This window comes from Neofelis nebulosa, chromosome X, assembly GCF_028018385.1.
Source record: "Neofelis nebulosa isolate mNeoNeb1 chromosome X, mNeoNeb1.pri, whole genome shotgun sequence".
Taxonomy (NCBI): Eukaryota; Metazoa; Chordata; class Mammalia; order Carnivora; family Felidae; genus Neofelis; species Neofelis nebulosa.
In genome coordinates, this window is record NC_080800.1 from 1030331 (window position 1) to 1054718 (window position 24388).

The 24388-nt window shown below is 62.3% G+C and overlaps 1 protein-coding gene across 2 annotated transcripts; it reads left to right on the forward strand.

Annotated features, from left to right (window-relative positions):
• The first annotated feature begins 4050 nt into the window (after positions 1-4050).
• IL3RA (interleukin 3 receptor subunit alpha) lies at positions 4051-23932 on the forward strand. Of its 2 annotated transcripts, XM_058713407.1 has the most exons (13): positions 4051-4193; positions 7060-7156; positions 9808-9926; positions 10290-10407; positions 12316-12448; positions 12633-12808; positions 16296-16411; positions 18359-18385; positions 19059-19170; positions 21451-21510; positions 22084-22189; positions 23470-23551; positions 23807-23932. In XM_058713407.1, exons 2-13 carry the CDS (start codon positions 7093-7095, stop codon positions 23879-23881), a joined length of 1188 nt encoding a protein of 395 aa, XP_058569390.1. In that variant the 5' UTR covers positions 4051-4193; positions 7060-7092; the 3' UTR covers positions 23882-23932. The 2 variants fall into 2 exon arrangements, with proteins under 2 accessions (XP_058569390.1, XP_058569391.1); XM_058713408.1 differs by lacking the exon at positions 21451-21510.
• The last annotated feature ends 456 nt before the right edge of the window (positions 23933-24388 follow it).

Genomic DNA, 24388 nt, shown 5'->3' on the forward strand with positions numbered 1-24388 from the left:
GGACGACAGGGCCCGTTCTGTGGGGGATGCCTGTTCCGGACTCACTGCGAACCCTGACCGGTCGGGGCCCCACCCCCACCGTCTGCCGTGGGTCCCAGAGCCCTGTTCGCTGAGTGCATCACACTCCTGCTGTATACATGTGGGACCCACCTGCATTCCCAACAGGTGCCCCACCCCCACCCCACGCCCCGTCCCAGAGGATGGATGAGGGAGGGAATTCGGGTCCTTGCCTTCCTGGGAGAACAGGCTTCATCTCCAAGTGGGGCTGCTCCGCTCCCTGGACGCTGGTCCATGGCAGGTGGATGGTCTATGAGTCTCCTGGGGCGGCTGTAACCAAAGACCCCAAACTGGGGGTTAAACCACAGGGATCTATTCACCCCCAGCTCTGGAGACTGAAGTTTAAGATCCAGGCGGGACCACTGAGATGCAGGAGTGGGGAGAGGGCTGCTGAGATCCAGGCAGGTCCGAGATGCTGAGATCCAGGAGGGACAGGACCACAGAGATCCAGGCGGGGCAGGGCCACTGAGATCCTGGGTGGGACAGGACCCCTGAGATCCAGGCAGGGCAAGGCCACTGAGATCCAGGAGGGGCAGGGCCGCTGAGATCTGGGCAGGGCAAGGCCTCTGAGATCCAGGCAGGGCAGGTCTACTGAGATCCAGGCAGGGCAGGGCCCCTGAGACCCAGGAGGGGCAGGACCACTGAGATCCAGGCAGGGCAGGACCACTAAGACCCAGGCAGGGACCCCGGAGATCCAGGCAGGGCAGGGCCCCTGAGATCCAGGAGGGGCAGGGCCACTGAGATCCAGGAGGGGCAGGGCCACCGAGATCCAGGCAGGGAAGGACCCCTGAGATCTAGGAGGGGTAGGACCCCTGATATCTGGGGGGGGCAGGGCCACTGAGATCCAGGAGGGGCAGGGCCCCTGAGACCCAGGAGGGGCAGGGCACTGAGACCCAGGCAGGGAAGGGCCACTGAGACCCAGGAGGGGCAGGGCCACTGAGATCCAGGACGGGCAGGACCACTGAGACCCAGGAGGGTCAGGACCACTGAGATCCAGACAGGGCAGGGCTGCTGAGATCCAGGCAGGGAAGGGCCACTGAGATCCAGGCAGGGCAGGACCACTAACATCCAGGCAGGGAAGGGCCACTGAGATCCAGGAGGGACAGGACCCCTGAGATCCAGGCAGGGCAGGGCCACTGAGATCCAGGCAGGGCAGGGCCACTGAGATCCAGGCAGGGAAGGGCCACTGAGATCCAGGAGGGACAGGACCCCTGAGATCCAGGCAGGGCAGGGCACTGAGACCCAGGCAGGGAAGGGCCACTGAGACCCAGGAGGGGCAGGGCACTAAGACCCAGGCAGGGCAGGGCCACTGAGATCCAGGCAGGGCAGGGCCACTGAGATCCAGGCAGGGCAGGACCACTGAGATCCAGGCAGGGAAGGGCCACTGAGATCCAGGCAGGGCAGGACCACTAAGATCCAGGCAGGGAAGGGCCACTGAGATCCAGGAGGGACAGGACCCCTGAGATCCAGGCAGGGCAGGGCACTGAGACCCAGGCAGGGAAGGGCCACTGAGACCCAGGAGGGGCAGGGCACTAAGACCCAGGCAGGGCAGGGCCACTGAGATCCAGGCAGGGCAGGGCCACTGAGATCCAGGCAGGGCAGGACCACTGAGATCCAGGCAGGGAAGGGCCACTGAGATCCAGGCAGGGCAGGACCCCTGAGATCCAGGCAGGGCAAGGCCACTGAGATCCAGGCAGGGCTGCTGAGATCCAGGAGGGGCAGGACCACTGAGATCCAGGCAGGGCAGGGCTGCTGAGATCCAGGAGGGGCAGGGCACTAAGACCCAGGCAGGGCAGGGCCACTGAGATCCAGGCAGGGCAGGGCCACTGAGATCCAGGCAGGGCAGGACCCCTGAGATCCAGGCAGGGCAAGGCCACTGAGATCCAGGCAGGGCTGCTGAGATCCAGGCAGGGCAGGACCACTGAGATCCAGGCAGGACAGGGCCGCTGAGATCCAGGAGGGGCAGTACCACTGAGATCCAGGGAGGGCAGGGCCACTGAGAGTCAGTAAGGGCAGGGCCACTGAGATCCAGGCAGGGCCGGGCTGATGCGATCCAGGCAGGGCAGGGCCACTGAGATCCAGGCAGGGGAAGGCCACTGAGATCCAGGCAGGGCAGGGCCACTGAGATCCAGGCAGGGCAGGGCCACTGAGATCCAGGCAGGGGAGGGCCACTGAGATCCAGGCAGGGCAGGGCCACTGAGATCCAGGCAGGGCCACTGAGATCCAGGCAGGACAGGGCCGCTGAGATCCAGGAGGGGCAGGGCCACTGAGATCCAGGCGGGGCAGGACCACTGAGATCCAGGCAGGGGAGGGCCACTGATATCCAGGCAGGGCAGGGTCACTGAGATCCAGGCAGGGCAGGGCCACTGAGATCCAGGAGGGGCAGGGCCACTGAGATCCAGGCAGGGGAGGGCCACTGAGATCCAGGAGGGGCAGGGCCACTGAGATCCAGGCAGGGGAGGGCCACTGAGATCCAGGCAGGGCAGGGCCACTGAGATCCAGGCAGGGGAGGGCCACTGAGATCCAGGAGGGGCAGGGCCACTGAGATCCAGGCAGGGCAGGGTCACTGAGATCCAGGCAGGGCAGGGCCACTGAGATCCAGGAGGGGCAGGGCCACTGAGATCCAGGCAGGGGAGGGCCACTGAGATCCAGGCAGGGCAGGGCCACTGAGATCCAGGCAGGGGAGGGCCACTGAGATCCAGGAGGGGCAGGGCCACTGAGATCCAGGCAGGGCAGGGTCACTGAGATCCAGGCAGGGGAGGGCCACTGAGATCCAGGCAGGGCAGGGCCACTGAGATCCAGGCAGGGGAGGGCCACTGAGATCCAGGAGGGGCAGGGCCACTGAGATCCAGGCAGGGCAGGGTCACTGAGATCCAGGCAGGGCAGGGCCACTGAGATCCAGGAGGGGCAGGGCCACTGAGATCCAGGCAGGGGCAGAGCCGCTGAGGTCCAGGCAGGGGAGGGTCGTGCTCCCTCCAGAGGCTCCAGGGTAGGGCCCTTCCTGCCTCTTCCAGCCTCCGGGGCTCCAGGTGTCCCTGGGCCTGTGGCTGCTTCCCTCCCGTCTCTGCCTCTGTCTTCACGGGGCTTCTCCTCTGTGTCTCTGTGTCCCCTCTTTTGTCTCTTGTAAAGATACCTGTCGTTGGATTCACCCTCATCCAAGATGGGCTCCTCCCAGATCCTTCACTTGCTTCGAAAAGACCCCTTTTCAATGCTCGGTCCCTGCAGGTGGGTCAGACTGACTTCTGGTGACCCCTCCCGTGTCACAGGGTCCTGAGCCTGGGGAAGGCCACATGTAGTCATGGCGGTGAGCGGGGTGAAGGGAAGGGGCTGGACGGGCTCAGTCCCGGCGCCGCTGGGCCCGGGGCCATCACGATCTCAGCTGCCCAGGCAGCTGGGGTCCGTTTTCCGTCTGGAGGGCGCAGTTGACCCCATAAGCCCCAGGCAGCGACCTGACCAGGGGACCCGGAGCCCGAACAGGGACGGTGTCAGAGGGCACGAGGGAGTTTCCAGCGGGACCTGCAGGGAAGCCGGCCAGAAGCCACTCGCCCGGCCATCCAGAGGCCGGACAGGAAGCTGCCCCCGCCGGCCTGGGCGCTTAGGAGCAATTAGGATTGTCACAAAGAGGAAGGAGAACAGGAAAACAGCAGTTTTGTAAGAAAGAGGGTCATTCCTGGGAAAGCGGCTGACACATTCCTGAGACAGCGGCTGTCCCCCGGTTTTGAGGCAGAGACACAGGCACGGAGAGGGAGGCGCCATCGGAGGGAGGGGGTCCTCGGGCAGGCCCCGACCACGCCCACCGTGCCCGGGTCAGGCCTCTGGGGTGGGGCCCCTGGCGGGGACTATAAAGTCCCCGAGAGGCAAGCGACAGCCAGCTTTGGGCTTTGGTTTCTATTTGGGGACATTTCCTCCGAGGCGAGGAGGCGAGGAAGGAGTGACGAGTGAGGAGTCCGCGGTCCCGGGGGGGCCCCCCAGGCCGGCTGCCGCCTCCCGCTCGCGCACTTTCTCCGCGTCCCGGGGACAGGGGAACAACCGGCGCGCAGGCTGGGACGCACGCGGACCTTCTCCGCGTCCCGGGGAACATCCCGAGCGCAGGCTGCACGAGGGACCCCAGGCAGGCGGCGGGTCTGCGAGCGCAGGTAAGGGTGCTGGAGACCGCGCGAGCGGCTGTCAGGTCCACTGGGGAACGTGCTAGAATTCACTTGCGCCCCTGGGGGTGGCTTGGTCCCCGCGTGCAGCCCAGCCCAGCCGGGAGGGCCTGGGGGCTCGGATCCCAGGTTCCTGGGCGTCCCCCCGCCCCCCGGGGAGGGGGACTCCACGCGCCCTGGAGGGATTGTTACACACGAATCCCTCCCGGAGGGGCAACGCGTGCAGAGTGTGATCCGTCCACACAGGGGAACACCACTGGTCCACGAAAAGCAGCAAAGCTGTGACCGCTGCATAGACCTGAGCACTCCATCCTCAGGGACGGAAGCAGGCCCACGAGACCCTACGGTGTGCAATCCCGTTTATAAAAATTGTGCACAACAGGGGCGCCCCGGGGGCTCAGCCGGTTGAGCGTCCGACTTGGGCTCAGGTCATGATCTCGCGGTTTGTGGGTTCAAGCCCCGCGTCGGGCTCTGTGCTGACCGCTCAGAGCCTGGAGCCTGCTTCCCATTCTGTGTCTCCCTCTCTCTCTGCGCCTCCCCTGCTCACTCTGTCTCTCTCTCTCTCTCTCAGTTCTGGGGACGGGCAGCCGAGTGAGAGCTCGTGGGGCGGGGTCTCCTTTGGGGGGGCCTGGAACATTCCGGAGCCACAGAGACGTGGTGACTGTGCCATTTGGCCCCCTGCTTGCATTTTGATGGGGATTCGCCTGCAGGAAACTGTTCATGAGTGGATCCGCTTGAAAGACCACGGACGCCCGCGGGTCCCGTGTGGTGACTGAGGTCCTGCGGGCCACGGAGCCACGACATGGGGACGCCGGGCTGTGTCTGGGGAGGCCCCGGTCCCGCCCTGGGGCGCTCAGCGCTGGCCCCTCCTGTGGGGGGGAGGGGGCCCGTGCGCGCCATCCGCCACCCCCGCGCAGTCACGTCCCCGGGGGCACCGCCTGTCCCGCTGGGCGCAGCCCGGAGCGCCCCACGTCCGCGGGAACCTCAGCCCCAGGCCGCCCTTGCGCCCACGGGTTCGAAAGCGCCATCGTTCGTCCTCTGCGTTTCCGCACCGACGTTTTGTGAACGTCGCGTTGAAGTCTGGCTCACGGTGAATGGGGTTGGGGGTCCCCTGCTACACAGGGAGCCTGATGCCTTCCTCTCTTCCCCCTAATCCCTGTGTCACTAACGGGCTACATCCCTGTATTACAGAGCCACTGCGATCCCTGTATTACAAACCTGCTACAATCCCTGTATTACAGACCCACTACAATCCCTGTATTACAGACCCACTACAATCCCTGTATTAGAAACCCACTACAATCCCTCTATTACACACCCGCTACAATCCCTGTATTACAGACCAACTATAATCCCTGTATTACAGATCCACTACAATCCCTGTATTACAAACCCGTTACAATCCCTGTATTACAGACCCACTACAATCCCTGTATTACAGACCCACTACAATCCCTCTATTACAGACCCGCTACAATCCCTGTATTACACACCCGCTACAATCCCTGTATTACAGACCCACTACAATCCCTCTATTACACACCCACTACAATCCCTGTATCACTAACCTGCTACAATCCCTGTATTACAAACCCACTACAATCCCTCTATTACTAACCCACTACAATCCCTCTATTACACACCCGCTACAATCCCTGTATTACAGACCCACTACAATCCCTCTATTACAGACCCACTACAATCCCTCTATTACACACCCGCTACAATCCCTGTATTACAGACCAACTATAATCCCTGTATTACAGATCCACTACAATCCCTGTATTACAAACCCGTTACAATCCCTGTATTACAGACCTGCTACAATCCCTCTATTACACACCCGCTACAATCCCTCTATTACACACCCGCTACAATCCCTCTATTACACACCCGCTACAATCCGTCTATTACAAACCAACTGTAATCCCCCGTATTAAAGACCCACTACAATCCCGTATCACTAACCTGCTACAATCCCTGTATTACAAACCCACTACAATCCCTCTATTACTAACCCAGAGGCAATCGTGGCTCCTACCATCCCCCTCTCCTGGGAGGGGGTCTCTCGGGCGTTGAGACGGGAGAACTGCGAGAGAGAGGCTCGGGAGACGAGCTGAAACCCCTGGGTGGGGTCCATGTTGGGTCCTGTGACGGGGGCTGTGAATGCCCAGCACAGGTGTCGGGGTCGGTGGCCCCAGCTCTTCCATCCCGGCAGAGATTTTCCGGATGGGGTTGACCGGGTGGCACGTTTCGCGGGCGACTCTCTGCGGGGCACAGAGCGCCGGCTGCCAGGGCGCGCGTGACGAGGTGGGGCGCGCGTGACGAGATGGGGCGCGCGCGCGGGGTCGGTAGGGAGAGCGGGAGGCCCCGGCCACGCAGGTGCGGGCCCAGGAGGGCCAGGTGGGCGCGCGGGCTTTGTCGCGACCCTGGCGACCGTGGCCAGCAGTCCCGGCTGGGGCGTCGGGGGCGGGCAGCCTCCAGTTCCCCGTAACCCTGTCGGCCCAGGAACCCGGGTGTGTGTTGACTTCGTATCTTAATTGCACTTCCTTCCCCCGCTCTGCCCCGCGGCGTTTCCCGGCCCGGTGGGGCCAGGCGGGAGCCAGGAGCGGGCTCCGGGCTCGGGGGGGGGGGGGGGGGGGGGGGGGGGGGGGGGGTCTCTGCCGGCCGGCGGACGCGCACACACACACACCTACCCCCCCAGGGCTGGCCCCACGCGTGCACACGCAGGAGACGCGCGCAGGGGTGCGCCCACGCAGACCCGCCGGAGCCTTCCCTCCCTCCGTGCGCCCTGCGCCCGCGGTGCCCCGGGCTCGCCGCCCCGCACGGCGCGCGCTGAGGGTCCCTTCTCTTCCAGTGCGCGCCGTCGGGGACGCGGGAGCCGAGCGCCATGGCCTTCCTGTGGCTGGCCTTGTGTCTCACGCCCGCGTGCTGTCTGCTGCACAAGGACGAAGGTGAGGCGGAAACCCACGAGCGCTGTGCGCGTCTGTCCAGGTGTTTGCGGCTCCGTGGCTTTGCGGGGAGGGGGGGGAGATGGGGGGAGGGGGCAAGACGGGGGGAGAGGGGGTGGGAGGGGAAGGAGGGGGAGAGGGACTGGGGGCAGGAGGGACTGGGGGAAGGAGGCGGGGAGAGGGGGTCGGAGGGGGAGGAGGAGGAGAGGGACTGGGGTGAGGAGAGGGGGCAGGAGGGGAGAGGGGGTTGGAGGAGGGGGGTCCAGGGTTCAGGAAAGGACAGGCAGACTCAATAGTGACCCAAGGGAACGCAGGGCCGTCTGCCTGCAGACCGGGCGCCATCTGGAAGGTTCCCAGGACGCAGGGGGCGCGAGAGAGGGCCCAGGCGCCTCTTTCCCAGCGCCCGCAGAGGTGGGCGGGGCTCCGGGCCGCCAAGCGTCTTACTTCTGCAGGAGCACCTCAGTGTCCCCGCCTCACCTCGGCCGTTTTATCAGGCGGGGCGCTGTGAGCAGCAGGGGGTGGGGGGGACAGCCACAAGATTTCACAACCCGTTAGACGTTCACTCCTTCCTCTAGCGCGAGTGAGATTCACATGCTTTGTGGGGACGGAGACGAAGGTCTTTGTCCCCTGAAGGCGGCTGTCAGGGTCTGCGACGGAGGCCAGGACAAAATTCCAGGGCCTGGGGACGTTAAATACGGGCAGTTATTTCTGAAGAGTTCCGGGGACCAGAGGCTCAGATCCAGGAGGGGCAGGGCCGCTGAGATCCAGGCAGGGCAGGATCACTGGAATCCAGGCAGGTCACCACCCCTGAGACCCAGGAGGGGCAGGACCCCTGAGACCCACGAGGGGCAGGACCCCCAAGATCCAGGCAGCACCACTGAGGAAGTGTCGAAATCACATGCCTTGCCCGGTTCTAGCCTTAAGTAGAAGTGGTTAGTCTTTCACCAATGAGTCTGAATTAGCTGAAACATTTTCATAGATTTATCAGGGTAAGGAAATTTTCTTCCATTCCTGGTTTGCTTAGATACCTTAATCCCAAATGGGTTTTAAATTCAGTCGTTTTTTTGTTTCCTGCTTTTATGGAGATTATTAGTTTTCTGTGAATGGGGTGAATTCTATTCATGGTTAAAAGAACCTTGTATTCCCGGAGTAAGTCTCTTGGGTCGCGTGGTATTACCGGCTTTATGTATTTTTGGATTTTATTGACTAAGGGATTTCTATATTTATAAAGGGTACTGGCCTTGAGTTTGCTTTTATTATTTTCTTATATTTCTTAATTTTTCAGTTTATTTCTTTATTTAGAGAGAGAGGGATAGAACGAGCAGGGGAGGGGAAGAAAGAGAATCCCAAGCAGCCTTCCGACGCTCGGCACAGAGCCAGACGCAGCGCTCGAACTTAGGAACCCTGAGATCACGACCCGAGCCGAAAACAGGACGCATCACGGACTGAGCCACCCAGGCGCCCCTCGCGTTTCCTCTTCATATCTCCGATTTTGATGTTGGGGTGACGATGACTTCCGAAAACGAAGTCGCAAAATACTTCCCATCCTTTCCTTTCTTTTTTGAAAGTCTGTGCACAGGATACTATTTCTTCCTTAAATATCGGATCCTTTATAGCTATTGATGTTCTTCATAAACACCACGTAAAATATGATAAAGATCTGCTAAAATTAAGATTCATTACTTCATTTTTCATACCCGTTTTAATGACGTTCGATGTTGAGCTGGCAGAACTCAGCGTAAATTTGGAGGCATAAGAATCTGTTAAAAATTAACGTTTTCCGGGCACGTGGGTGGCTCGGTCGGTTCAGCGTCGGACTTCGGCTCAGCTCATGATCTCGCGGTCCGTGGGTTCGAGCCCCGCGTCGGGCTCTGTGCCGACAGCTCAGAGCCTGGAGCCTGCTTCGGATTCTGTGTCTCCCTCCCTGTCTGCCCCTCCCCTGCTCTTCCCGTGTGTCTGTCCCGAAGACAAATAAACCTAAAAAAGTTTCTAAAAATTACATTTTCAACTTAGAAAAAATTTCCCTTGGTGCATTTTCTTATTATTTTTTTTTTTACTGTTTATTTATTTCTGAGACGAGAGAGAGACAGAGAGAAGGAGAGAAAATTCCCAAGCAGGTTCCGCGTCGTAAGCACAGACCTGGTACGGGGCTCGAAGTCAGGAACGGTGCGATCATGACCTGAGCCGAGTTCAAGAGTCAGACGCTGAAGTGACTGAGCCACCCGGGCGCCCTTCGGGGTTTTATGTTTTTTGTTTTTAATTGTTAAGGAGTAAATTATCCTTATGTGTCGCGAGAACCCCAAGGCGGAAACCTAGGTGTTTGCGTGGGTTGGTTTTGCTGATGAAACGAAGGTCGTTGATCTTGATGAGCAATCATCATACTCACAGGCCGTAAAGGAGGTGGACGTTTATGAAAGTCATGTCCTGTGGGACCTGTGGGACCTTCAAAGGGACCCCGGAGAAAACCTCACCAAGTAAATGATGGGCGTCTGGGTCTCAGCGGCAGAGAGAGAGACGGGGACACAGACTCGGAAGCAGGCTCCAGGCTCCGAGCTGTCAGCCCAGGGCCCCACACGGGGCTCGAAGCCACGGACCATGAGTCCTCAGCGGCGGGACGTCTTGTGACCTCAGGCGACCCTGTGTCCTCGTTTCAGATCCCGAGTCGCCGATTAAGAACCTGCGAATGCAGCCGGAGACGAGAAGGTTGACCTGGGACCTGAGCGGAAACGTGTCTGAGATCGGCTGTTTCATCAACTCGAGGTTCATCACTAAGGTAGGCTCGTCCCCCGACCTCGACCTCGGCACCGGGGGTCCTCCGGGGACCCGAGAGCCACCGCCCGGCCCTGGTGTCGCAGTCGTGGGGGTTCTCCTGCGGGCTGGGCTGGGAGATGGGGTGGGGGGGTCCCCACCAGGTACCGTGGCCCCGGGGGCCCGCGTCTGGGGGTCTGCGACTCGGCCGTGCTGAGACCCCACGACAGGCACCGCCCGTCCCGTCCCGCCTCGTGCAGAAGCCCGTGCACGTGGCCGGGATTTCCGAGAAGGTCGCGGGAGCCCGAGGGCGCATGGCTCAGGGCGGGAAGCGTCCGGGGTTCTGACGCCCTGGGCGACAGGGCCCGACGTGACGCGCTCCCCGTAGGCCACCGACAAGCGTTACTGCGAGTTCCGCGTACTTTCCTCGTGTCAGGTGACGAATTTCACGGTCGCCTCCACCGGAGACCCGCCGTTCTCCACGGGAATCCTGTACCCCAGGCCAGGTGAGGGCAGCGGGGATTCGGCACGGAAGGGCGTGGGCCGCCCCTCGCCAGCTGGCGCCACAGACGCAGGCGTCACCACTTCTGCCGCGGGGTCTCCGCGGGGAGTGGCGACAAAAGGACGCGACCGCGGGGCGGGGGTGGGGGGTGGGGGGGGCGGTCCACGCACGCGGAAGGAGGTCGTCCGCGGGGGCTTCTGGAAGCGAACTGGGCAAATGAGGACACGGGGATGGTGGGCAGGGCTGAGGCCGGGAGGGGAGGGGCGCGAGGCGATCGGGGGACCAGGTGGGCCCCGGGCCTCGGGGACGAGGGTCCCGTGTCCCGAGCGCGTGCATGGTGACCTGCGTTTCAGAGAGAGCTCGGCTGTTTTCAAGAGGCGCTTGATGGGGGGAAACGGAGTCCAGCCATGGGGGGAAACTGAGGCAAGCCAGGGGGAAACTGAGGCAAGCCGCAGGGGGAAACTGAGGCAAGCCATGGCGGGAAACTCAGACAAGCCACGGGGGGAAACTGAGGCAAGCCAGTGGAGGAAACTGAGGCAAGCCACGGGGGAAACTGAGGCAAGCCAGTGAGGGAAACTGAGTCAAGCCACGAGGGGAGAAACTGAGTCAGGCCACGAGGGGAAAGTGAGTCAAGCCACGGAGGGAAACCGAGTGAAGCCACGAGGGAAACTGAGTCAAGCCCCGGGGGGTAAACTGAGTCAAGCCACGAGGGGAAAGTGAGTCAAGCCACAAGGGGTAAACTGAGTCAAGCCACGGGGGGTAAACTGAGTCAAGCCACGGGGGGTAAACTGAGGCAAGCCATGGGGGGTAAACTGAGGCAAGCCATGGGGGTAAACTGAGTCAAGCCACGGGGGAAACTGAGTCAAGCCACGGGGGGGAAACTGAGTCAAGCCACAAGGGGTAAACTGAGTCAAGCCACGGGGGGTAAACTGAGGCAAGCCATGGGGGGTAAACTGAGGCAAGCCACGGGGAGAAACTGAGGCAAGCCACAGGGGAAACTGAGTCAACCCACAGGGGGTAAACTGAGTCAAGCCACGGGGGTAAACTGAGTCAAGCCACGGGGGAAACTGAGTCAAGCCACAGGGGGTAAACTGAGTCAAGCCACGGGGGGAACTGAGTCAAGCCACGGGGGGAACTGAGTCAAGCCACGGGGGAAACTGAGTCAAGCCACAGGGGGTAAACTGAGTCAAGCCACGGGGGGAACTGAGTCAAGCCACGGGGGGAACTGAGTCAAGCCACAGGGGAAACTGAGTCAAGCCACAGGGGGTAAACTGAGTCAAGCCACGGGGGGAAACTGAGTCAAGCCACGGGGGGAAACCGAGTCAAGCTACGGGGGGAAACCGAGTCAAGCCACGGGGGGGAAACCGAGTCAAGCCACGGGGGGGAAACCGAGTCAAGCCCCGGGGGAAACTGAGGCAAGCCCCGGCGGAAACTGAGTCAAGCCACAAGGGAAACTGAGTCAAGCCACGGGGGGTAAACTGAGGCAAGCCACGGGGAGAAACTGAGGCAAGCCACGGGGGAAACTGAGTCAACTCACAGGGGGTAAACTGAGTCAAGCCACAGGGGGTAAACTGAGTCAAGCCACAGGGGGTAAACTGAGGCAAGCCACAGGGGGGTAAACTGAGGCAAGCCACGGGGGAAACTGAGTCAAGCCACGGGGGAAACTGAGTCAAGCCACAGGGGGTAAACTGAGTCAAGCCACAGGGGGTAAACTGAGTCAAGCCACGGGGGAAACTGAGTCAAGCCACAGGGGGTAAACTGAGTCAAGCCGCGGGGGGAAACTGAGGCCAGCCGGCGCAGGACGCGTCCGCGTTTGTTGCTGCAAGTGTGTGTGAATTCGCCCGGGGCCTGGACACGCTGGCGCCCGTGCTCACGGGGACGTGCTTTTGTCTCCCGCCCGTTGCAAGCACAGAGGGCCACCCTGAGGCGGCGGCGCAGCGTCTGGGCTGCTGGGTGCACGACGTGGACTTCCTGACGTGCAGCTGGGAGGCGGGCCGCGCGGCCCCCGGGGACGTCCAGTATCGCCTGTACTGGCAGGACCTCAAGTAGGCGCGGCCGCAGGCGCGGCAGGCTGGGTCGACCGGGCGCCGGGGCCCCTGGGGGGACAGCTGTGTCCCCAGCCGCGCCAGGCTTGGGAGGGGGCGCTGGGTCACGGCTGGCGGCCCCTGCTGTGCTGGGCGGGGGGGGGGCGGTGCTGGGTCATTGCTGAGTGCCCGCCGGTGGCCGCAGGACCTACGAGGAGGAGGAGTGTCCCCGGTACGGGGTGGACGATCGGGGGACACACATCCGGTGTCATTTCGACGACGTGTCCCGGCTCAGGGAACACGTCCAGTTCCTGGTGAAGGGCACCAGCAAGGGCGCGAGGATCCCGTGCTCGGACCTCACTGTGGAACTAGCAAGAATCGGTGAGTCCTGGGGGGGGGGGGGGTTCTCACGGTTCTGGGGGCGCATGTGGGTCCCGGGGGGCACCGTCCTCCTGGCTTGGGGACCCCTCCTCGCCGGGACCTCGCACGGGGCACAGACAAAGGGAGCCGTGTGGTCTTCGTGGGAAGCCAGGAAAGCATCCGGGGGGGGGGGGGGCCCACTTTCATGACGTCACCTAAGCCTAATCGCCTCCCCAGGGGGTCACCTTCTTGGGGGGGGGGGTCAGGGCAGGCGATGGCACGTGTTCCCGCCATGAGTCTGGGGGGCTCAGTATCGTGCTCGCGGCGCCCGCCGAGGCCCTGTGTTCACCCTCCTTCGGGTTCGGGGCGCGCGGACCCCACCTTAGCAGAGCCCTCTCTGGCTCGTTCCCTTAAAGCGGACCCCTCTCCGCACTGTGGCCCCTGCCAGCCCCGAGAAGCCGGGGCCCGCACCGCGCAGCGCGGGGTCACGTGGGGGCCGGGGGCAGTGAGCCGCCGCTTGAGCTGAGACGGGGGTTCAGAGGGGACAAAGCAGGCCTCCTACTGGAAAAGCCGGGGGGCCTTTTCCTGCGCCCGAGGACTCCCTCCCCTGGGGCCGAGACGCTGTGTTGCGTCCGCTGCTCCCTCGCGGGTGCCTGGGCACCGCGTCCAAGGCCTCGTGCGACGCCGCGCACGCTGCCCCCGCCCCCGCCCCCGTGTCCACCCCGCGGCTCCCTGCACGGGCGGGCAGGGAGCGCGCTGGGCTGCTCCGGGCGTGTGTGAGCGCCCGGCGGGGACGCGCGCAGCTGGGAACGCGCCTGGCCTCAGCCTCCTCGGACGCACCAGGACCTCACTTGCACGACTTCGAAGATGCCGGTTGTGCTGCGCAAACATCTGGCCACCCCCCGGGCGCCTGCGAAGGCGCCTCATGTGGAAACAGGGTCTTTGCACGTGCAGTAAGGCAGCCCCCACCCAATCCAATACGGTGCTGCCCGTACAAAGGGGAGGAGACGCGGAGGCCGAGGCCGGGACGGAGGAGAAGGCCAGGAGAGGAGGAAGGCACAGCGACAGGTGACGTGTGTCCAGCCCAGGGACGCCCAGCCTCCCCAGCAGCCGCCCGCAGTGGGAAAGGGGCCTCGAACAGAGTCTCCCTGTGAGCCTCCACCAGGAACCAGCCCTGGGGACACGTGGACTTCAGATTTCTGGCCTCCAGACCTGGGAGAGGACACATTTCTATGGCCCAAGCCACCAGTTTGTGGGACTTTGCTGTGGCAGCCGTGGGGAATTCGTGCCATACCATTATGAGCGATTTCCAGATGGCACCAGGAGACCAAGAACCCAAGCCTGGGGCCACGGACAGCGACGTCTCTGGGCGTGGACTGGCCAGGTCCGGGCCGCAGGTGCGGCTGTCTCAGAGTATCAGAGACATCGCCCACTGACACGGAGAATCGGGTCCGGGGGGACTGTTGGTTCCCAGCTGCTGCCTTAACAAACGATCCCAAAGCACGAGGCTTGGAGCATCGGAGTCTGAGATCCAGGCAGGACAGGGCTGTGCCCCCTCCTGAGGCTCCAGGGGAGGGTCCTTCCTGCCTCTTCCAGCCTCTGGGGCTCCAGGCGTCCCTGGGCTCGTGGCCGCGTCCCTCCCGTGTCTGCGTCCGTCTTCCTGGGGCTTCCCCTCTGTGTCTGTGTCTCCTGTTCTGACTTTTATAGGGACAGTCGTCATCGGATTTAGGGCCACCTTGATGCAGAAGGAGGTCGTCCCAGAGCCTTCACTTACTGTATCTGCAAAGACACTATTTATTTGAGAGAGAGAGAGAGAGAGAGAGAGAGAGAGAGAGAGAGCAAACGGGGGAGGGACAGAGAGAGAGGGAGACACAGAATCCGAACCAGGCTCCAGGCTCCAAGCTGTCAGCACAGGGCCCGACACGGGGCTCAAACCCCCGAACCGGGAGATGATGACCTGAGCCAAAGTCGGATGTTTAACCCCCTGAGCCACCCAGGAGCCCCTGCAGAGCTCCTTAGAAGTTAAGTGGCATTTCGCCCTGGCCCTTCCTGCCCCGCGGGGCCCCGGGCCTGCACGTGACCCTGCACGTGGGTGCTATGTGTTGACCGAGCCTTTCAGCCCCTGAGCAGGTGCTTGGCCGGAAGCTGTAGGGGCTGGTGAGTAACCCAGCTCCCTCGCCCTGGGCTGGGGGGCTCCTACCAGGTACGTTCCTTCGTCCGCAGGGTGGTTCCCCAGCGGGACTGAGCGGCCGCTCTTTGGGAAGTCCCTGCCGCCCGGGCCTCCCTTCCCGGCCCTGCCATGGGCGCGTCCTCCCAAGCAGGCTGCTGGCCGCGGGCGTCCTGGTCCTGAGGGGGGAAGGCCATTCCCGAAGGTCCCAGTGCAAGGCAGCAGGAGACGGGCACGGCCTGGATGGCTGCAGGGAGGGGCGAGGGGAGCCGCTTTTGAGACTGTTTCCCAGGACGGAATTGCAGTGGGTTCTGTGGATGCTGCTGGGGTAGAAAGGGACCGAAGGAGGCTGGGTGCAGGGTGACATCATAGGTGGGGGGAGAGGAGGAGGAGGAGGGAGAGGGAAAGCAGGAGGATGGAGAGCAGGAGGAGAGAAGGGAGAGGAGGGGGAGAGCAAGAGGAGGGGAGGAGGGGGGAGGGAGAGGAGGAGGGCGAAGGCGAGGAGGGGGAGCAGGAGCGAGAAAAAGACGAGGAGACCCCGAGCTGGAGACCACCCTGCGGGGAGCTCTCTGCCAGGGGTCCAGGCGGACCGCAGGACAGTCGGGCAAGGACGCAGGGCTGGGCTCCTCGTGGAGGTCGGACCCGTGGTGTCGTCTCAGACGCGGTCACACAGGAAGCTACTGACGCCTTGGGGACAGAGAGGCCGACCCTCTGGAGGGAGAGCTGGGGGCAGAGCCCCGGAACGGCACCCCGAAGGGGGGACAGACGGACGGGAGGGTCCCAGCAGCCCCAAGGGCGGACAGGAGAGCAGTGGACGTGTGGCCAAGGGGAAAACGTGAGGTGTAGTCCGGACCTAGGAGCGCATTCCAGAAGGATCTCGGGATGGGCGGGGGTCTCTCGCAGGCTGGTGTCTGAGCAGCTGGCCCTCATTCAACCAGATATCCTGTCAGGCATCTGTCTTGGTGTTTTGCCCCGTCTTCAACCTTGAAATGACCTTCTCTCTGCCTCCCCTGCATTTGTAAGAAGCCTGTTTTAAAGGCATCTTCTAGGGGCACCTGGGGGGCTCAGTTGGTTAAAGGTCCGACTTTGGCTCAGGTCATGACCTCACGGTTTGTGGGATCGAGCCCCATGTCCGGCTCTGTGCTGACGGCTCAGAGCCTGGAGCCCTCTTCGGATTCTGTGTCTCCCTCTCTCTCTGCCCCTCCCCTGCTCATGCCCTGTCTCTCTCTCCCTTTCTCTCTCTCAAAAATAACTAAATATTTTTTAAAAAATTTAAGTATCTTCTAGGGGATGAAAAATATTGATTTGTTTTACTCATAAAATTTTTTTTTTCTTCCCTAGAGAGATTAAGTCTGCCCAACATCACTGGAATGTGTAATACATCCTATTCAGTCATGGAGTGGAAAATGTCAAGCCACTTTAATCACAGATTTACATACGAACTTGAAATACAAAAGGTAAATGCTTGCCCCCACTGGAAATTCTAGATTCTCCAGAATCTATACCCTGAGGGTTTGGAAGCAGATAAAGACACACACACACACACACACACACACACACACAAATATGAACCAAAAAAAATTGTTTTTAATCTTTTAAAACTAAACATTAAATAAAAAATAAGCAAAAATAAATTTAAAAATAAATAGAAGCTAAACTCTACATAAAATGAAAAAAGCTAACAAAAAATGGAAAAAAGTAAAGATCATTTAAGTTTTTGTGTGTGTGTGTGTGTCTAAAAATCATCAAAAAAAATATATGAAGCATAAAAATTTTTTTTTAGCTTTAGCAAAAGTAACAGTGTTGGCTATTGAAAAGACAGAGGTAAAATTGAAAATGCAGGTCACACGTGGAAGAAACCAGTTCCGCATTTGTCTGTCAAAGGACGCACGTCTAGGGTAGATAAGGAATTCTTTCAAGTCAATACCAAGAAGATAAACAACTGTATAAAAAAACCCAAAGGGCAAAAAGTTGAAACAGCCACTTCCCCAAAGAAGATGTATTCATGACCCATAAATACATGAAAAGATAGCAGAGAAAATGGAAACCGCAGGGAGAGGCTGGTCCACACCCATTAGATCTGCGATAATGACAAAGTCTGGCCCAACCCAGTGTCAGCCAGGTTGTCACCCACTTGACTGGAACACTTTTGTGCCACTAACTCGTGGCCATTTTGAACGGTATGGCCCGTTTCAGGAAACCCGCAGGTGGCTCCTTCTTCTATGAGATGTTCCTCATGGATGAACATTCTCCGCATTGCAAGAGCCAGGATAAAACCATATCCTTTACTTAAAAAATGGCGCAGTCGCTTTGGAAGAGCCTTCGGTTCCAGCTTACCAAGGCAGCAGATCCCCTGCGAGGTGTGGCTCCCAGAGAAGTGTAAACATAATCCCAGCAGAGTGGGGCCCTGACTGGTCACAGCAGCTGTGTTTGGGAATGACCCAAGAGAAGGGATGAACAAAATATATCCACGCTGTGGAATCCGACCCCCCACGAGTGTCAGCCGGACACAAGGGCCACCCTGGGGCATCCCGTGGATACACAGAGGCATAGAAAATGCAGAGTGATGTCTAGTGAGTGACGCACCTGGCTGGTTCCGTCCGTGGAGCATGTGACTCTTGATCTGAGGGATCGTGAGTTCGCGCCCCACGTTGGGTGCAGACATGATCAATCAATAAATTTAAAAAATTTTAAGTCTGCAAATTGAAGGACAATGAGCAAACGTTTGGAGCTACTTAGTATTTCATACTCAATTATTGACTTAAAGGTATCACTTTTCTTTACTTCTTTGTATATTCTATGTATTGTTTATAGTTCACTAGTGATGATACGTCATGTTTCTGCAAACGTACAAGTGGTCAAAAACACAAACGTTATTAATTCTACGTTTTTTTTGTTTTTTTGTTTTTGTTTTATAAGACCAGGTACAGGGGCGCCTGGGTGGCTCAGTCGGCCAAGCATCCGACTCTGGATTTTGGCTCAGGTCATGGTGTCACCGTTTGTGGGTTCGAGGCCCGAGGGGGCTCTGTGCTGACGGTGGGGAACTGCTTGGGATTCTCGCTCTCTCCCTCCCTCTCTGCCGCTCCCGTGCGTTTTCTCTCTCTCTCAAAAAACCAAAAACCAAAAAAGGGTCTGAAACAGGACCCAAACCCACGAACTGTGAGATCATGGCCTGAGCCGAAATCCAAAGCCGGACGCTTAAGCAACTGACCTCCCCCCCCCGCCCCCCCCCCCCCACTCCCGGGACTCCAAGGCCACATAGTTTTCAGTCAATCTCTCCTTTACGGTCATATTGATTCGCACATTATATTGGCGATTCCCACCCAACCACAGGGCTCACAGAACAAGGGTCCCTCTCAGGGGACAGCAGCGGGCACCCACCGCCTTCTGGTTTTGTTTTGCAGGGCTCAGATCCCGCCTACACCGAGAAGGTGAGTGTCCCCAGCCCCCCACCCCCCAACTCGGCATCACGAAGGGCAGGCCGTGTGTTAGTGCGCTCCCTCCGCTCCCCTGCGCGGGGCTGTGCGTGTGGGCCCCACTCACCCCTACGCAGTGCTGGGGGGCGCACGGAGCTGGGACTCCGCCTTCCCGGGGCTTCTCCTCTGTGCCTGTGTCCCCCCTTCTGTCTCTCACAAGGACACCTGTCATTGGCTTCAGGGCCCCCCTCATGCAGCTTGAGCCCCCCTCCCACCCCTCACTCACACCTGCACACACCTTGTTTCCGACTCAGGTCCCGTCCACAGGTTCTGGGGGGCCGTACCTTGCGGCCGGACCCTCTCTCTCTCTGGGGGGCGGGGGCTACAACAGGTACCACAGCTGGGGGCTGTGGTCCCGGGGTCCTGGACACCTGTCGCCTGAGAGGCGTGCGGGGCGGGGCTGCGTTCCCTCCGGAGGCCGCAGGGACCGCGTCCCAGGCCTCTGTCCCAGCTCCCGGGGGCTCCTTGGCGCGCGGCCGCAGCCCCCCGGTATCCACGTGGCCCCCGCCCCCCGCCGCGCCTGCGCGCGCCTGCCCCCACGACGGCCGGCTCGGGCGAGAGTCCTGGCGCGCGAACGTGGGGAGCGCCCCGCCCACCGGGCACGGCCTTCCCTTCCCGGAAACCGCAGGCGCCCGACAGCTACTTCGCGCTCCCCAACCCCGGAAACTACGCGGTGAGGCTGAGGGCGCACGCGCGCTTCCGCAAAACCTGGAGCGAGTGGAGCGCCGTCCGGCGCTTTGGTGAGTGGGGCGCCCTCTCACGACTCCCTGGCGGGCGCTCGACGCGGGGGGCGCCGCCCCGGGTCAGGGAAGCACCGACCCAACAGGCCCCTGAAGAGGCGGCCTGGCAAGGCGGAGGGTGGGAGGAAGCGGAGGGCGGGCGGACCCCCACCCCCACCCCGGGGCTGGTGAGAGCGGAGCGTCCAGGGCAGGGGGGTCCTTCCCTTTTATCCCACACGTCAGGGCAGGGCTCAGGGCCTGAGCAGAAGGCTGTCATCAAAGTAAGAGCGGCCACTTCTCCCTGAGCACGTTTGAAAACAGACCCTCCCCGCCGGCTGCCCCCAAAACATCCCATTTCAGTGGTAACACGTAGGGAACCGCGGTCACTAGGGTCCTGGGCTTCCTGCTATAAATGACCGCACGTGGCCGGGGAGGGGCTGGAAACAACAGAAATCTGTGCTTTCCCACCTCTGGAGACCGGAGGAAGTCTGAGATCCAGGCAGGCAGGGCTACTGAGATCCAGGAGGGTCAGGGCCCCTGAGATCCAGGCAGGGACCACGGAGATCCAGGCGGGGAAGGGCCACTGACATCCAGGCAGGGCAGGGCTGCTGAGATCCAGGAGGGGCAGGACCACTGAGATCCAGGCAGGGCAGGGCTGCTGAGATCCAGGCAGGGCAGGATTACTGAGAACCCCGGGGGTGGGGGTGGGGGGGTGGTGGGGAGGGGGATAGGACCACTGAGATCCAGTCAGGGCAGGACCCCTGAGATCCACGCAGGGCAGGGCCACTGAGATCCAGGAGGGGCACGACCACTGAGCTCCAGGCAGGGAAGGGCCGCTGAGATCCAGGCAGGGCCACTGACATCCAGGCAGGGCCGGACCGCTGAGACCCAGGAGGGTCAGGACCACTGAGTTTCAGACAGGGCAGGGCTGCTGAGATCCAGGCAGGGCAGGGCTGCTGAGATCCAGGCAGAGCAAGGCCGCTGAGATCCAGGCAGGGCAGGACCCCTGAGATCCAGGCAGGGCAGGGTCTCTGAGATCCAGGCAGGGCAGGACCCCTCAGATCCAGGGAGGGCAGGGCCGCTGAGATCCAGGAGGGGCAGGACCCCTGAGCTCCAGGCAGGGCAGGGTCTCTGAGATCCAAGCAGGCAGGACCCCTCAGATCCAGGGAGGGCAGGGCCGCTGAGATCCAGGAGGAGCAGGACCCCTGAGCTCCAGGCAGGGCAGGGCTGCTGAGATCCAGGCAGGGCAGGATTACTGAGATCCCGGGGGTGGGGGTGGGGGTGGGTGGGGAGGGGGATAGGACCACTGAGATCCAAGGCAGGGCAGGGCTGCTGAGATCCAGGCAGGGCAGGACCACTGAGATCCAGGAGGGGCAGGACCAGTGAGATCCAGGCAGGGCAGGGCCACGGAGATCCAGGAGGGGCAGGACCCCTCAGATCCAGGCAGGGCAGGGTCTCTGAGATCCAGGCAGGGCAGGACCCCTGAGATCCAGGCAGGGCAGGGCTGCTGAGATCCAGGCAGGGCAGGATTACTGAGATCCCGGGGGTGGGGGTGGGGGTGGGTGGGGAGGGGGATAGGACCACTGAGATCCAAGGCAGGGCAGGACCCCTGAGATCCAGGCAGGGCAGGGTCTCTGAGATCCAGGCAGGGCGGGACCCCTGAGATCCAGGCGGGGTAGGCCTGCTGAGATCCACGAGGAGCAGGACCCCTGAGATCTAGGCAGGGCAGGGTCTCTGAGATCCAGGCAGGGCAGGACCCCTGAGATCCAGGCAGGGCAGGGCTGCTGAGATCCAGGTAGGGCAGGATTACTGAGATCCCGGGGGAGGGGGGAGAGGGGGATAGGACCACTGAGATCCAGGCAGGGCCGGGCCACTGAGGTCCAGACGGGACAGAGCTGTGCTCCCTCCAGAGGCTCCAGGGCAGGGTCCCTCCTGCCTCTTCCAGCTTCTAGGGCTCCAGGTGTCCCTGGACCTGTGGCCACGTGCTTCGTGTCTCAGCCTCTGTCTCCATGTGGCTTCTCCTGTGTCTCTCTGTCTCAATTTCCTGTCTCTATAAGGACAGTAGTCATGGGATCAGGGTCCATCGTATTCCACTGGGGCCTCATCTGGACGTGATCATTTCTGCAGACTCTCTGTTGTGGACTCAAATGTGTCCCCGCGAATTATATGTTGAAGTCCTCACCACCACCACCACCCCCCCCCCCCCCCAGGACCTGAGAATGTGGTTGTATCTGGAGGTGGGGTCTTTGAGGGGAGGATTAAGGTAAAACGAGGTCAGTGGGGTGGGCCCTGACCCCACAGGACTGGGGTCCTTTCAAGAAGAGAAGTTGAGGACACAGACACGCACAGAGGGACGGCCAGGTGCGGACACAGGGACAGCACGGCCTCTACCAGCCAAGGAGAAGGGCGTCGGGACGAACCAGCCTCGCCCCGCCTGGCACTCAAAGCCCCGGCCTCCAGGGCTCTGCAAGGCACACAAATCTGCTGCTAGGCCACCCAGCCTGTGGGACTAGGCGGTGGCACTCCCCACAGGGACCCCCCCGCTGTCACGGGGAGCCCGAGGGCTTAGAAGACAGTGTACCCGGTGGGCCCTGTGCTGGACAGGCTGCAGGGAAAGCTCGCCGCCGTCTAAGGACTGGGCTGGGCTGCAGCTGGGCCCTGGGGGGCAGGGGGCAGAGGGCAGAGGGCTGGGGGCTGGGGTGTGAGCCTGTCCGGCTGGCACCTGGGGCCTGGGGTTGGGGGCTGGGGCTCGCGCTGGGGCTGGTGCAGCCGGCCCGGTGGGAGGGACCCCCGCAGGGGCAGGTGGACGTTGTCCCCTCCTGGGCGCACCGAGAGCCTGCCGCATGGGGGAGGGGGGCGGCGGGCGGGAAGCATTGGCTCCTGGAGGAACCACGACCCCGGGGACACGCCGACGCGCCCCTCCCCCTCCCCTAGAGTGCGACCTCGGGAAGGACACGCACTTCCGAGACTGGCTGACCTCCGCTCTGATCCCGCTGGGCGCGCTGCTGGCCCTGGGGCTGGGGGTCGCGCTGTGCCAAAGGTGAGCGCGCTGCCCCCTGAGCCCCCCGCCCCACCCCCGCCGCAGGCGGGTCCCGGCTGCTGGGCGGCGCGACCCCGCCGCCGGGTCCGGCCCTGTGTGAGCCTGGACCCCGTGGTGCCATCCGGTCCCTGCCGACGCCGGTCCCGGTGCCGTGCCCTCAGAACCCCCGTGTCCCCGGACCGTCACTACGAGTCCGCGGGCGCAGCCAGGCTGGCCTGCGTGTCCCCACGTGTCCCCGCTGGGGGGACTCTCATCGCTGTCCACATTCCCGGTCCCCCAATGTCATTGCACGACGGGGTGGGGGGGGGAGGGAGGGTCCGGAAAGCCTCCTCCTTCTCCCCCCCTCCACTCTGCCTCCCCCCCCCCCCCCCCGCCTCCCCCTCCACTTCCCCTCCTTCTCATCTCCCTCCGCCCCCTCGCCCTCCCCATCCCCCTCCTCCTCCTCCCCTCCTCTTCCTCTCCTTCTCCTCTCCCTCCTCCTTCTCATCTCACTCCTCGCCCTCCCTCCTCCTTCCCCTCCACTCTGCCTCTGTCCTCCCCCCTCCTCCTTCCCCTCCCCTTCCTCCTCCTCCCCCACTCCTCTTACCCCTCCTCCTTCTCCTCCTCCCCCTCCCCTTTTCCTCCTCTCTGTCCTCCTTCTCATCTCCCTCTTCCCCCTCCCTCCCTCCTCCCCCCTTCCCCCTCCTCCTCCTCCCTGACCCCTTGTCCTCTCCCTCCTCCTTCTCATCTCCCTCCTTCCCCTCCCCCTCTCCATCCTCCTCCTCCTCTCCCTCCTTCTCATCTCCCTTTTCCCCCTCCCTTTTCCCTCTCCCTTCCCCTCCTCTCCATCCTCCCTCCTTTTTCTCCTCCCCTTCCCCTTCCTAGTCCTCCTCCTTCCCCTCTTCCTCTCCCTCCTCCTTCTCTTCTCCCTCCTCCCCCTCCCTTCTCCTCCCTCCCACCCCTCGGTAGACACCACACCCCCTAGTCACCGCCCCGCGGGAAAGAGCACCGTCTGCCCCCCCACCCCCGCAGACCATACCCCTCACCCCAGGTAGAGACCCCCTCCCCCACCCCAGCCCAGTGCCTCCCCTCCTCAGCCCGAAAGTAGAGACCACGCACCCCAGGTCCCCGCCGCCCCCCCCCCCCCCCCCCCCCGCTCCCGTAGAGATCACAGCCCTGCCCCCGCCCCCCATCACTGGCCCTAGGCCCTCACCCTCGGGCTGGCGTCCTGTGGCCCACACTGCCCCCTCCGTTCCGGATTCTGAGGACGTGATTCTGTCTGTCTGTCTGTCTCCTCCAAGGTACTCGGTGCTGCAGAAACTCTTTCCCCCGATCCCGCACCTGAAGGACCCCATCAATGACACCCTGCACAGCAGCAAGTTGGTATGTCCCGCTCCCTGCGCGGGTGGGGCGGGGGGGTGCTGCGCACAGGTGCTCATAGCCCGGCGCATGGGCACGCGATGCTGGTCCGTGGGCCCGGGCTGTAGACTGCCGAAGGCTGCCGGGTGACGCTCAGGGGAGGAGCTGGGCGCTGCCCCAGGTGCGGGCCCCGAAGCCGCAGGGACCCACACCCCCAGAGTCCGCAGCTCTGTTTTACCCTGACGACACCCCCCCCCCCCGCCCCCATTACCCGCGCAGGTGGCCTGGGAGGCCAGCAGAGCAAGCCGGGAGGACTGCCAGGTGGCGGAGGTGCAGGTTCTGGGAGAAATGTGACGCTGGGGCGCAGACCTCGTCCTTGACACGGGGGGGGGGGGGGGGGGGGGGGCCTGGACGGCCTGCTTGGTGTTGGACCAGGGGACCGGGGGACCAGGGGACCAGGGCACGACCAGCCGGCGCAACTTCACGGAGCTGCCACCAGGAGGGAAGAAAGGCGGTGTGGGGGGTCGTTGCCTAAATAAAGCCCTTTTCCGGCCACCCCCTGGACTCCGGAGTGGGATCATGGCCGGCTTCTCTGTAAGCCCTCCACACCCCAGGTAACCAGGAAGGACCGACAGGCTCCACGACCACCGCAGTGAAGGCACAGGGCATCCGGGCAGAAAGGGGTCACTAGGGCAGAAAGGGGTCACTACCGTGTGGCCAGTGCGTGGGGGAGACGCAGGGATGGAGGGCGTGGCCACGCACCCAGAGACGCGCAGGGCAGGGCGCAGGGCAGGGCGGCATCAGGGGGCCCCTCGGGAGGGCAACACCCCCACCCCCCCACCCCGTAGCCAAAGCACAGTT

Bases quoted from the DNA above. Each gene is read 5' to 3' on its own strand.
- IL3RA (XM_058713407.1), top strand. From the start codon at position 7,093: ATGGCCTTCCTGTGGCTGGCCTTGTGTCTCACGCCCGCGTGCTGTCTG. The intron at 12,449-12,632 runs GTAGGCGCGGCC...CGGTGGCCGCAG, and splicing joins CTGTACTGGCAGGACCTCAA to GACCTACGAGGAGGAGGAGT. The intron at 19,171-21,450 runs GTGAGTGGGGCG...CTGACCCCACAG, and splicing joins GAGCGCCGTCCGGCGCTTTG to GACTGGGGTCCTTTCAAGAA.